This window comes from Lolium rigidum, unplaced genomic scaffold (assembly GCF_022539505.1).
Source record: "Lolium rigidum isolate FL_2022 unplaced genomic scaffold, APGP_CSIRO_Lrig_0.1 contig_20234_1, whole genome shotgun sequence".
Taxonomy (NCBI): domain Eukaryota; kingdom Viridiplantae; phylum Streptophyta; class Magnoliopsida; order Poales; family Poaceae; genus Lolium; species Lolium rigidum.
In genome coordinates this window covers 227,184-240,932 of record NW_025899957.1, presented here as the reverse complement: position 1 = coordinate 240,932, position 13,749 = coordinate 227,184, and the positions used below count along the sequence as shown (strand labels likewise).

The window sequence follows — 13,749 nt, the reverse complement described above, 5'->3', positions numbered from 1 at the left end:
TTTCAAAGAATTTTGCTGTAGTAGCAGGTGGAGCAATAGGTGTGCATAGGAAATCATTATTATTTGTGCTAGTGAAGTCACACAACTTAGTATTCTCAACAGTACCCATTTTAACAGTAGTAAATAAAGCAAACTAAATAAAGTAAATGCAAGTAACTAATTTTTTTGTGTTTTTGATATAGAAAACAAGACAGTAAATAAAGTAAAACTAGCAACTAATTTTTTTGTGTTTTTAATATAAGAGAAAACAAAGCAGTAAATAAAGTAAAGCAAGACAAAAACAAAGTAAAGAGATTGGATGTGGAAGACTCCCCTTGCAGCGTGTCTTGATCTCCCCGGCAACGGCGCCAGAAATTTGCTTGATGCGTGTAGTTGACACGTCCGTTGGGAACCCCAAGAGGAAGGTGTGATGCGCACAACAGCAAGTTTCCCTCAGTAAGAAACCAAGGTTTATCGAACCAGTAGGAGTCAAGAAGCACGTTGAAGGTTGATGGCGGCGGAGTGTAGTGCGGCGCAACACCAGGGATTCCGGCGCCAACGTGGAACCTGCACAACACAATCACAGAACTTTGCCCCAACGTAACGGTGAGGTTGTCAATCTCACCGGCTTCCTGTAAACAAAGGATTAGATGTATAGTGTGGAAGATGATGGTTGTTTGCGAAGAACCGTAAAGAACAATTGCAGTAGATTGTATTTCAGATGTAAAGAGTAGGACCGGGGTCCACATATCACTAGTGGTGTCTCTCCCATAAGATAGCAGATGTTGGGTGAACAAATTACAGTTGGGCAATTGACAAATAAAAAAGGCATAACAATGCACATACATATATCATGATGAGTACTATGAGATTTAATCATGGCATTACGACAAAGTACATAGACCGCTATCCAGCATGCATCTATGCCGAAAAAGTCCACTTTCAGGTTATCATCCGAACCCCCTCCAGTATTAAGTTGTAAACAACAGACAATTGCATTAAGTATGGTGCGTAATGTAATCAACACAAATATCCTTAGACAAAGCATCGATGTTTTATCCCTAGTGGCAACAGCACATCCACAACCTTAGAACTTTCCGTCACTTGTCCCGGATTTAATGGAGGCATGAACCCACTATCGAGCATAAATACTCGCTCTTGGAGTCACAAGTATCAACTTGGCAAGAGCCTCTACTAGCAACGGAGAGCATGCAAGAACATAAATAACATATATGATAGATTGATAATCAACTTGACATAGTATTCAATATTCATTGGATCCCAACAAACACAACATGAAGGATTACAAATAGATGATCTTGATCATGATAGGCAGCTCACAAGATCTAACATGATAGCACAATGAGGAGAAGACGACCATCTAGCTACTGCTATGGACCCATAGTCCAGGGGTGAACTACTCACACATCGATCCGGAGGCGATCATGGCGATGAAGAGACCTCCGGGAGATGATTCCCCTCTCCGGCAGGGTGTCGGAGGCGATCTCCTGAATCCCCCGAGATAGGATTGGCGGCGGCGTTGTCTCTGGAAGGTTTTCCGTATCGTGGCTCTCGGTACTGGGGGTTTCGCGACGAAGGCTTTAAGTAGGCGGAAGGGCAGGTCAAGGGGCGTCACGAGGGGCCCACACAACAGGGCCGCGCGGGCCCCCTGTTGGCCGCGCCACCCTATTGTGGCGGCGCCCCGTGGCCCCACTTCGTCTCCTCTTTGGACTTCTGGAAGCTTCGTGCAAAAATAGGACCCTGGGCGTTGATTTCGTCCAATTCCGAGAATATTTCCTTACTAGGATTTCTGAAACCAAAAACAGCGAGAAAACAGAAGCGGCTCTTCGGCATCTCATCAATAGGTTAGTGCCGGAAAATGCATAATAATGACATATAATGTGTATAAAACATGTGAGTATCATCATAAAAGTAGCATGGAACATAAGAAATTATAGATACGTTTGAGACGTATCAGTTAGCACCGTTGCTAAGACTCATTGTTTCGAAGCATCACGTGATGATCGGGTGTGATAGACTCAACGTGTGCATACAATGGGTGCAAGCCAGATTTGCACATGCGGAAACTAAGGTTTAACTTGACGAGGCTAGCATGTACAGACATGGCCTCGGAACACGGCAAACCAAAAGGTTAAGCATGAATCATATAGATCATATGATGAACATGTCGATGTTCGCCATTGAAGCAACATCATCTCTCGTGATGATCGGACTTGGTGTAATGGATTTGGTTCGTGTAATCACTAAGGCAATATGAGGGATGTCGTCTTGAGTGGGAGTTCACCTAGTTAATTTAAGAATTAATAGTAAACTCAATTTATCCTGAACAAAGTCTAAATTGTATTTGAATTAAATTTTGTAGAATTGGCATCCGTTTTCTACTTTACGCTAGGCTTGTAATTGAGATAGAAACACTGTTAAATCTGACAAGTAACTTTACAGACTGGTACCATATCATTAAAGAATCAAGAAATGATTAAGTCCTATTCAAAACTTTTGGTAATCCTCAAATTGCTGATTCGCAAAGCAATGGTTTCAATTAGTATCTAAAATTATCTTGTCTACGTGAAACTTGATGTGAGATATATGTGATATCTAAGACCTTATTGCAAGATGATAGCATATAATTTAGTGAGAGTACATAAACTCATAAGTTTTATGGGAATGTACGAAGGTTGAATACGCTAGGTGTCTCGATCCTCCAACTAGTTGGACACTAACGATATTCGCATATCCATGAAGTGGTCATCCTTAGTATGCACCGTTTCTAAGACTCGCTGTTTCGAAGCATCAAGTGATGATCGGGTGTAATAGATTCTACATGTGCATACAACGGGTGCAAGCCATATTTGCACATGCGAATACTGAGGTTAAACTTGATGAGCCTAGCATGTATAGACATGGTCTCAGAAAGTTGTCATGATTTGATGGATAAAAATTATGAGTGAAATTGTTCATCACATTAAAAAGTTACTAACCTCAAGGTTATTGGTATTTGACCAACAAACCTAGAAGTTAGTGATGTTGAAGTGTTTTATGAAATATTAGGAAAGCCAAAAGAGAAACTACAAAAGTTTTTGGCAGAAAGAAAGAAAAGACTGGAAAGTCTAACTCAAGTGTATATAGATGATATACATGTTATGAATGTACTCTTGGTTTGGTCACACAGTGAAATTCTTGGGTATTTGTACCATATTGGTTGGTATTAGATGTCATACAACACAACGCAATATAAGAATATACTGGCCTAAGTGACTGACAAGGAATGTGGTAATAGTGCACGTCTGGAACAAAATAAAGTGTTATTATGTCCATCGTTGACATTCTACCTAGCCCTTCAGATTTATAATAAATAACTTTATAATTGTTATTTTGTTCTGGTCAAATGAAAGCAATGAGTTGTTCAAATTATGACCAGTACGATTGATAAGTTATTATAAAACTTAATGGTGAAACACACATGCATAACACTGACGCTAAAATGCCATAAGGCAAATGATAAGAATTCCACTTATTTGTGGAACCGCCATTTAGGTCATGTTAGAAAGGAACGCATGAAGGAACTCCATGCAAATGAATTTTTGGAGTCATTCGATTTTTGAATCGTCCAGCGCTTGCAAATCTTTTCTAAAGAAAATGACTGAAATACCATTCATAGGCCAAGAGTTGAACGGTCAACTAGTTTAGTGGAGACATACATGATGATGTATATGGTTTATTAGGCATAGTTGTGTGCGGAAGATTCTTCTACTTCATAAAAAATTCCAACAATGAATTGAGTGTATATATATTGATATATTTATTCAATGAGGAAGAAGTTTGAAACATTTGAATAGATTCAAACAAATTTCATCATGAAGTGGAAATCATCGTAATAGAAATGTCAAATATCTATGATTGGATCATTGTGAAAATATTTGAATTACGAGTTTTAGCGAACATCTAAGAGAGTTACGAACTTGTTCCACAACTCACGATTCTCGGAACACCATAGTTATGATGGGGTATTCAAGGGACGTATCCAAACCTTGTTGGATTAGTGATGAGATAAAATGGTGCCATTATATTTTTGTGGATTATGCGTTAGAGATTACCGCTTTTACTAAATAGAGCGTCATCATAATCCGTTGAAATGACACCATACAAGTTATGGTATGGGTATAAACCCTAATAGTCCTTTCTTAATTTTGGTATGCATAGCATAAGTAAATGAGTTTACAACCAAAATCGGATGAATTTCTTTGTTGGTTATCTCAGAGAACAAATTGGGAATTCTTTCCACTATGAAGTCAAAGACAAAAGTGTTTGTCGATCTTTCTTTCTTATTTCCAAGAAATTGTTTCTCACGAAATATTTGAGTGGGAGGACAATGGAACTCGATAAGGTTGATGAACCTGAGCATAATGATCAGAGTAGCGTAGAGTCGGAAATGGTTCCAGAAGCGGCTAAGACACTTATAGGTCCCATGTCTACAAAGTATTACAGTCATGGAAATTGAAGTACCTATTAAACCTTGTAGGCATGGTTTACTTTGTGATCAAATAAATGATTTATGGACAAAGGATTGATTTTGGAACAAAGATAAACTAACTACATACAAAGAAGTTATGGTGGGCACTGACTCTGTTAAAATGGCTAAGTGCCATGAAATCCACGATAGGTGAATACTTTTTGAAAGTAAATGGATCTATAAAATTGATGGACATGGATGCAATATCCTTGAAGAAGCTTGACTTATCAAAAAGTTGTTTACGATAAAGTTCAAAGAGTTGACTGAGATAAGATTGGATCTTCCGTAGCGATGCTTATAGTCTATGCGGATTGATCTAGTAAACACTACATGTTTATTTTATGAGATATGTTAGTAGGATGGCAGAAATACATTCCTTAGAAGAAGTATGTATTAAAGATGTATACAAGATACAACCGAGAGTTTTGCTAGTCCGGAGAATACTAAATAGGTATACGAACTTCATTGGATGAAGTGAGTATCACGGAGTTAGAATCTTCACTAGAGGAAATAATCAAAGAGTTTTGACTTCATCGAAAAGGATGAAGATGCCTGCACTTGCAAGAAATTAAGTGGGAGGGCTGAGACATAGTTATAATATTATATGTGGATGACATATCATTGATTATAAATGATGTAATTATGTACTTGATGTGATTAAAATGTTTTCTTTAAGATTAACTTCAATGAAAGGATATGGACTAAGAACATATTTAGCGTCAATACCTATGAAGATAGATTGAAACGCATAATAAGTTTAAGTCAAAGTACATAGAATAGTATTGAAGTAGTTCAATATGAAAATGTTAAGAAGGTGTTCTTTTCCATGTGGAAGTTTAACAAAACTTGAGTGTATTTGACACTCAATGAGTGAAAACACATGAGTGATTTTAGATAACGAATAATATGTACATAATCAGATGTCTTGTGCTTTAAACTATTAGGAGAAAATATCAGAATGATTCATGCGATGATCATTGGACAACAGTAGGAATATCCTTGAGTACTTTGGAAGAGCCAAAGATATATATAGTTTTGTATGAGGCAATGACAAACAAATTGATGTAAGGCGTTGCACCGATATTAGTTTGGTCACATATAAAAATAAATTTCAATCTCAATTAGGCTAAGTGTTCATTAAGAAGGTAGCACAATGGTCTAGAAGAAGTCTATGCTAGATTTAGATGAGTTCTAAATATTCTAACAGATTCTACAAACAAAGGCAGAGTATGTCATTGTTTTGGCAATGACCGAGAATTTTTGAGTCGAGGAGTTCTTTGAGAACTTGGTGTAGTTCCGGTAGTGTAGAACTATGAAGCTATATTGTGTGTGACAATATTGGTGACATATTTCAGACCGCGGAATTAAGGTTCCACCAGAAGACTAAACATATACGATTAATGCTGACTCATTTGGAAAATGAGTGATCCGTGGAGACGCAAATGAAATGCAAAATACATACATTTCTGAGCGTGTCAGATTCGTTGACTGAAACCTCTCCCATGAGCAAACATGATAAGCACCAGAAGGCCACGGTGTAAAACCTTTATAAATGTGAACTAGATTATTGACTCTAGTGCAAGTGGGAGACTGTTGGAGATATGCCCGAGAGGCAATAATAAAGTAGTTATTGTTATATCTTAGTGTTCATGATAAATGTTTACATCACATGCTATAATTGTATTAAGTGGAAACATTGATACATGTGTGTTGTGTAAACAACCAGAGTCCCTAGTAATCCTCTCGTTTAACTAGCTTGTTGATTAATAGATGATCATAGTTTCCTGATCATGAACATTGGGTGTTTTTAATAACAAGATCATATCATTAGGTGAATGATGTGATGGACACACACACATAGTAAGCATAGCATAAGATCAAGTCATTGAGTTCATTTTGCTATAAGATTTCGATATATAGTAACCTAATCCTTCGACCATGAGATCGTATAAATCACTTACACCGGATGAATGCTATGATTACATCAAACGCCACTTCGTAAATGGGTGGTTATAAGAAAGTATGAGTTGAAGCGCATGAATAAAGAGTGGGATTTATCCATCCTGATGATAGATAGATATACTCTGGGCCCTCTAGGTGGAATGTCATTCAATTAGCTTGCAAGCATGTGACTAGGTCACAAGGGATAACATACGACAGTACGAGTAAAGAGTACTTATCGGTAACAAGGTTGAACTAGGTATAGATATATCGATGATTGAACCTCGGATAACTAAAGTATCGCGTGACAAAGGGAATCGGTATCGTATGTTAATGGTTCATTCGATCACGAAGTCATCGTTGAATATGTGGGAGCCATTATGGATCTCCAGGTCCCGCTATTGGTTATTGATCGGAGAGGAGTCTCGATTATGTCTGCATAGTTCACGAACCGTAGGGTGACACGCTTAAGGTTCGATGTTGTTTAAGTAGATATGGAATATGAGATGGAGAGAGAATGTTGTTCGGAGTCTCGGATTGGATCTAGGACATCACGAGGAGGTTCGGAATAGTCCGGAGAATAAGATTCATATAAGGGAAGTTGATTTAGGGTTCCGGAAAAGTTCGGGATTTTTCCGGTGTCGTACCGGGAATCTTCTAGAAGGTTCCAGGAGTCCCACGGTGGGGCCCACCTGTCCTGGAGGGACCACATGGGCTAAATTGGTAGTGCACCACGTCCACATGGGATGGGGATGCAGCCCACCATGGCCCATGCACCCCACCTAGGCCTCGTTCGTTTTGTGTGGAATGAAACCAGACCTGGAATCGATCCAGGCAGGGATTTGGTTGATCCAGACCCTACACCCAATCCCTAGTAACCCACGTCAACCCCTTCCCAATAATCCCGTGTATGCTCTGTAGCTGTTCGGTTAATCCCTGGTAGGCTCCAAGTCGGTTAATCCCTGGTAGGCTCCAACTGCTACTCAGGGCATACTTGCATAGTTGCACTGATTAAACTCAATAGTCTCAGAATTCTTTCTCAATCCAGCCAAACTGAAATAATAATAGATTCACAAAAAAACATAAAAAATAAATTTTGAACTGGGACCAAGAAAAAACATTAAAATGTTTATCACATTTAATCATGACGAAAATCAAAAGATAATACAAATAGCTTCGCCAAACATAATCTGATCACCGCTTCTCAAAACTCCTCTACAAATAGATATATCCTAGCAGCACTTCAGTCTGCACCTAGATCAACTATTTGATATAAGTAACTTGCTAGACATCTAGCAGACATAATTTGATCATAAATAACAGCAAAGGTCCTTTCAACATACTTAAGATTGAGTTCATGCCCAAATATTATAAAAGTCAATACAGAATATTGAACAAAGCAACTTCAATCTTCATCTAGCATCTCTCATCATATGAGCTTGACATCGAAACAACATTACGACATCAAGTCGTCACCCTCCTGTATTGAAAAAAAAGAACTTAAGATTTTATACATGAATTTGTGGTCAAAATAATACACTACTGTCACATTTAGTCGAACACAATTGTTTTCACCAAGAATGCGGAAACCACATAACACATGACAGATCTCCATATGATGCATTGTGGCTAAGCATATATAGAAAGAACCCTAGCTTTTCCTCAACCTTGATCCTAGTATCACGCACCAACTTTTCCTTTCTAAGATAATTTGCCAAGGCTTTGAAGATGTAAGGCTCCATTCTGAATGCTATCCTACATTTCTTGACAGGGCCTTCAAGCAGCTCCTTGACTTTTTCTGCCCCGGTTAGCCATGGTATATGTTGTGGCTCAGCATCCCTCCTTCCAAGATAACCCAAATGATGTAGAGCAGGGATGATTAATATCATGGAGATCATCGTCATCCTCCTCCCGCCTCTTCCTAATACGATCTCTAATGCTCATATCCATTGCAAAGCTAGAAATAGTTGTTTCGGTTATATTTATCACAGAATAATTATCATGTGCATAAAGACATAAAACAGTATGGATGATACTCTCACAAAAGAGAAAAGCGTAGTAAAATAAATACCGATCAGGAACTATATCCCAGGACGGAGGGGGCTCGTCTTCTCCGACTCTCACAGGGGCAGGTGTGATCTGCAAAAAAAATTCAGAAAGTGACGGTTAGTTCACTGGAGACCAGAAATCATGTGCTCTTCGATTCAGATCACACACCAGAAAGAAGAATGTTCTAGGAGCTATATTACGTACTAGTCTAAATTCACAACAATATACTACAAATCAAAAAGAAGTGCAAATTCGTTCTGTGCAGCAGATCATCTCCTATCCAGTAACCTCGTTGATTTGTAGAGACAGTACCTAATCAAAATCAAAAGAACAGGGATAGGAGATGATCCGTACGGCAAAATCCCTACCCAGTAACCTTGGTGCAGCAAATCAAAAGAAGTTTGCCTGGGCATTATTTAGTCACGGCCATCTCCTTGCACCGTTTTCCCCATCTATCTCCAAGATTTCCTCCAATCAAGAACCGTACTGAAACCTAACTACGAGATGGGAACGATGAGAAGTAGGAGAGGGGGCATACCGGGGATAACGTCGCCGGCGGAAGAGAGAGCCGGCGGTGGAGGGGAAGGCGTCGCCTTCGCCGGCGAGATCGCCGCGTCGTCGTCTTCGCGTCGCCCCGTGGCCCCCGTCGCCTGTCTCTCACGCCGTCGCGTGTCGTGGATATTCTTCCACGGGTCGAGTGGGGAGAAAAATTATCCAGACAAGGGAGGAAGGGTTCGGCGGGTTGGGCCGGGCTAATTTTACCCCCGGGGAGTAAACGAAGACTTAATTTTGATGGTCTGGAAAAAACTTCATGCCGGGCTGGAAAACCAGGAATGAGCTCTAATCCAGATCAATCCAAGGCACCAAGGGATTAAACAAACGAGGCCCTAAAGGGATAAGGCCAAATCCATAAAATTAAGGGCGGAAAACTTAGGAGGCAAGTCTCCCCCTTGGCCGCTGGCCCTAGATGAGTTGGGGGGCCACCTTGGCCGACCCTAGCCCCTATATAAAGTGGAGAGAGGGCAGGGGGTCGGACACACCCTTCCCCAAACCCTAGCCTCCCCCTCTCTCCCTCCTCCTTCCTCCTGCGCAGGCTTGACGAAGCCCTGCAGGAATTTCTCCTCCACCACCACCACCACGCTGTCGTGCTGCTGGGATTCCGAGTGGATCTACCACCTCCGCTGCCCGCTGGAACGAGCAGAGGAAGAACTTCATCGATACCGTACGCGTGACCGAGTACGGAAGTGCTGCCGGTTTGCAGCACCAAAATGATCGTCTACCTCAACCACGAGATCTTATCTCGTTAAGGCTTTAGATCTACGAGGGTTAGTTTCTCATCTATCTCGTTGTTCCGATCTCATATATTAGATCTTGGCTTTTCCATAGATTGGAGATTAGATTTTTATTTTTTTTGCGATATAATTTTTTTGTTTTCCATGCATCGAACCCTATAGTGGTAACTAGGGAAAAAATATACTCCCTCTATTTCAAGAAAAACTGCTCAACTTTTATTAGGTACGGATGTATCTACACACTAAAAACATGTCTAGATTCAGCCGTATCTAGACAAACTTGAGCTGGTTTTTTTGGAACGGAGGGAGTAGAATATTTAGAGAAAAATAAAAAAGGGGAAACCTCCTGAGAGAAACCATCCCACAATATAATTAAGATAGCTGTAACACAATGTTTCCATATATTGCAATAATACATGTATGAAACACAACATTCCTTGCACGAAACTACCAATATCACACAACTAAAGGTTCATACAGATTAAATATTTGGCTTGCAGACAATATACTTATTCACCAAAAATTATCTGGGGTGAGAATATGCCATCTGTTATTCGGCTGGCCACCTTTTCTTGTCCACCCTTTTCCTTTGGAAATAATAAAGACAGCGGCAGTGTACCAAGGGCGTCACATTCGTCACATTGTTCGTTTGGTTTCAGAACTATTGTCTGCAATTTCGGAGCCCGCTCCAGCAAAGCTCTTATAAATGTAAACTGATGTTCAAATGACGCAAAGCCAATGAACTGGAGCTCTTTCAATAGCAAGTTCTTGGAGCTGCGGAAATCCACCTCCCACCAAGGATTTCTTCTTTCGGGGAATGTCGACCTTACGTTCGCATTGTCTTCACATGCATGGTCCCATACCTATATTTGCATGAGCAGTAAGTTATAATGTAGTTGGATAGGATTTAAAAAAGTTTCATTGTCATTTATGGTAAATAAGGTCAGCCCCACATAGATATTGCAAATATAGGCAAGACGATTTGTGGAAACAAGGAAACAATCTTTTTACAGGGAAACAACTTACTTCAGCTAGAAAAATATTATTCCCTCCTTCCACAAATAAGAGCAATTCCAATAGTATAGCCAACTATTGGCTATAACAAGATGTCATATCATTTGTAGTCATCATATAGCTAACATGTACAATAGTTGGCTATAAGAATGTAGTACTTTACTAATATACGGCCCACATTTCACTCTCACAAGGTGCCTAGGAGCACGTGCAAGAGCTGGCTATTGCATAGTAGCCCACCTCCCTTCTCTCTCCTCTTCTCTCTCCTCCAACTCATCTAAAATATATTATTTAATGTCTTATAGTCAGCTGACTGGACTCTATTGTACTTGCTCTAAGTGGCTCAGATTTGTCTAGATACGTTATTTGTGGACAGAGGGAATACTACAAGACTGAGACAAGAGAAGTTACCCCAATAAGTAATAACTCAATGGAGGGTGCCGCCTCAAGAAAGGCTATCGTCCATTCAATGTCAAAGTCAACAAATATACCACACAGAGACAGCTTCCTTATCTTGTTGAATGCGGGGCAGAGTTCCTTTATTTGTAGTGGCATCCAAAGCTGATCACAAGAAAAGAAAATAAGAAGAAAGAGGTAGAGGTGGAGGTTATCAAATAATTAATATAGCTGCGACCCCATTGAATGGAATACCAAAAGATAATAAAAAAACGGATTAGTACTTACGTTTTCTCCTTGGAAATCCAATGTCAGAGTATGAATGCTTGTGGCTCCATCTAGAACCTCACTTAATTTAAACCCTCGATGAGAAGCTGGTCTACCATTTGATAGTTTCAATTCCCCAAGAGATGGGACAAAACCAAACGACAAGGGTGCATATACAGACAACCAAGTATTCCATTCGAGCCTCTCCAGTTTTGGAAGACAGACCAACTCAAGCTTCTCAAAGCGACCCGTGTTGATTTCTAGAACAGTTAGTTTTGAGTTTGGCGCATCTATCTTACACGGAGTGCATTCTCCACTATCAGAATGAAAGAGGACTAGGTGCTTTAGTTGCTTGCAGCAGTCAGACAAGATATGGTTGATGTCCAATTTTCCAAAGCATACATTATATAGACAGAGTCTTGTGAGGCAACGGAGCACAGCAGGGTATGCAGTGAAAAAACCATCCATTTCCTGGGCTCGCTGTATCATATCTTCCTCACTACGGTCGAGAGGATCTGTCTCGTCATGAATGGTGAGATCCAAATCTTTCAACAAATCACTATTGACTGAATCACCTAGGAGTGGGCCAATGTCACATAAGAAAGTGTTGATCAAGTATAGCTGAAGGTTCAGCCTCCAAATGCTCGATCCTTTCCGTGGTTTAGCCAAGAAACTCCTGGTCGCATTTGTTAACGATGCCATAGCTTGATCCATATCATTTTCCTCAGCAGGGTCAGAGCATGGACCAGATAGGAATTCCTTGACATTGATGCTGAGCTCAGGCAGCAACCAAGGAAGATGCATCCACCGTGTAGAGAGCACACTTGTCCTTGCAGCCATATGTGCAGTGAGTCTCCCCAAGATAGAGAGTAAGATATCATCAGTCAGTGTGCTGAGCCTATCTTCACCCTCCAGTTGCTGCAACGTAAATTATAAACCCGTTAGTTAGCTGCCACATGAATGAATTCAGAAATTCCAAGCAGAAAATAGTTGCACAGTGACAAGAGCAATCTAGCATTTGATAAAGCCAAATATCTCCCGAGCACACTTGCTAACAGTAATTGGGTGAGCTGATTCCGTTCAGATTGATCAGTGTCATGTATTTATGTTTGTATAAAATTGGTTATATATAAACTGCGCCCGTACACTGCGGATCTGAAAAGTTCAGTACAACATACTGTGTGCAGCTATGCCGGAGGAGCTCTAAACTAGCTGTTTTTTATACCTCACAGAGTAAAACACTTGTACAGTTTTCAGATTATTTGTGAGGATCAAGCGCTAGAACTACCATACTAACTGATAATGGAATGCCAAAAATATGAGAAAGGGAAAAAACTGAAGTATTTCTTAGCCGGCCACTTAAATATGGTATCGATATACTTTGGTTTTGAAAAAGAAAAGATGTTCCAAATATAGCCTCTAAGTACTTCTGCATTGCTAGAAAAAGCTGCTACGCATCAACACAATGCTTTCTCAAGCATCACGCTTGATGCATGAGGACAAATGTGTTCAGGCTCTAAGCATGTAGTATTAGTTGAAGATACAGCTACTATTTGTAGAATGTTATATCAATAGAACTGAAAACAACAGAATATGAACAAAGAGATCAACATGTAATACAAGAAGAGAGGGCTAATTGACTTACTTGGTTCTGGCTCTTGGAGCTGTTATTATCGTTGTTGGCATCCATGGAGAAATCCAGTGAGCTGGTCTGTGTGATCTTCTTTTAGTTCTTCTATATTTTGAATCCTTCAGGCGACTGCCCAAGACGATTGTTGCAGCTTAGCAGGCGATTGTCTCCCTGACGAAAACCCAATACTAGCACCTTCCTATTCTTCTGCTACTATAAATAATAGGTGCAGCCCCTCCCGGTCCGAAGGGGAGGAGTCCTAATCCGACTGGAGGTGCCGGATGATTATTATTGCTATTTCTAAATAATTTCTCAAGTGTACAACGGAGGAAATCGAGCCCTGTAAGCGCTCCGGAGGTCGAATTCTGTACTGCCGCTGCGGCTATTGATCCGGTCATATATAAATCAACAATCCGGTCCGGGAAGTAGAAGGTAAGGCGGAGGAAGGAAAATATGGCGCGCAATCCCTGTCGTCCTCGGATTCCCTGAAATTGGACCCCGCGCGCAGAGTCAGAATCTGAATCGAGTACGGGGTCAATTGGACGCAGAGCAGAGGAGCTGGCGTCCGTGCCTTACTTGGAAGGGAATATGAGGAGACGGCGGCGAGTGGGTTGCTCGATCACTGTGGACGGCAGACCCGAGCATTGCCC

General features: G+C 40.5%; 1 protein-coding gene and 1 long non-coding RNA gene across 2 annotated transcripts; both read right to left on the bottom strand.

The window, feature by feature from the left end:
- Positions 1-8,166: 8,166 nt before the first annotated feature.
- On the bottom strand, positions 8,167-9,136 carry LOC124680564. Its single transcript, XR_006995527.1, has 2 exons — positions 9,039-9,136; positions 8,167-8,590 (listed from the first exon to the last, which is right to left on the bottom strand). It is a non-coding gene; the product is annotated as an uncharacterized LOC124680564 (long non-coding RNA).
- A 1,165-nt stretch (positions 9,137-10,301) lies between these two features.
- On the bottom strand, positions 10,302-13,362 carry LOC124680572. Its single transcript, XM_047215633.1, has 3 exons — positions 13,115-13,362; positions 11,491-12,387; positions 10,302-10,655 (listed from the first exon to the last, which is right to left on the bottom strand). Exons 1-3 carry the CDS (start codon positions 13,157-13,159, stop codon positions 10,302-10,304), a joined length of 1,296 nt encoding a protein of 431 aa, XP_047071589.1. The 5' UTR covers positions 13,160-13,362.
- Between the last annotated feature and the right edge of the window lie 387 nt (positions 13,363-13,749).

What these genes read in the sequence shown, in the direction of transcription:
- LOC124680572 (XM_047215633.1), bottom strand. Translation starts at nt 13,159, where the DNA reads ATGGATGCCAACAACGATAATAACAGCTCCAAGAGCCAGAACCAA. An exon ending in GCTCCAAGAGCCAGAACCAA is followed by an intron (nt 12,388 to 13,114) that starts GTAAGTCAATTA and finishes TTTACGTTGCAG; the next exon opens with CAACTGGAGGGTGAAGATAG. An exon ending in TGGATTTCCAAGGAGAAAAC is followed by an intron (nt 10,656 to 11,490) that starts GTAAGTACTAAT and finishes ATGCAAATATAG; the next exon opens with GTATGGGACCATGCATGTGA.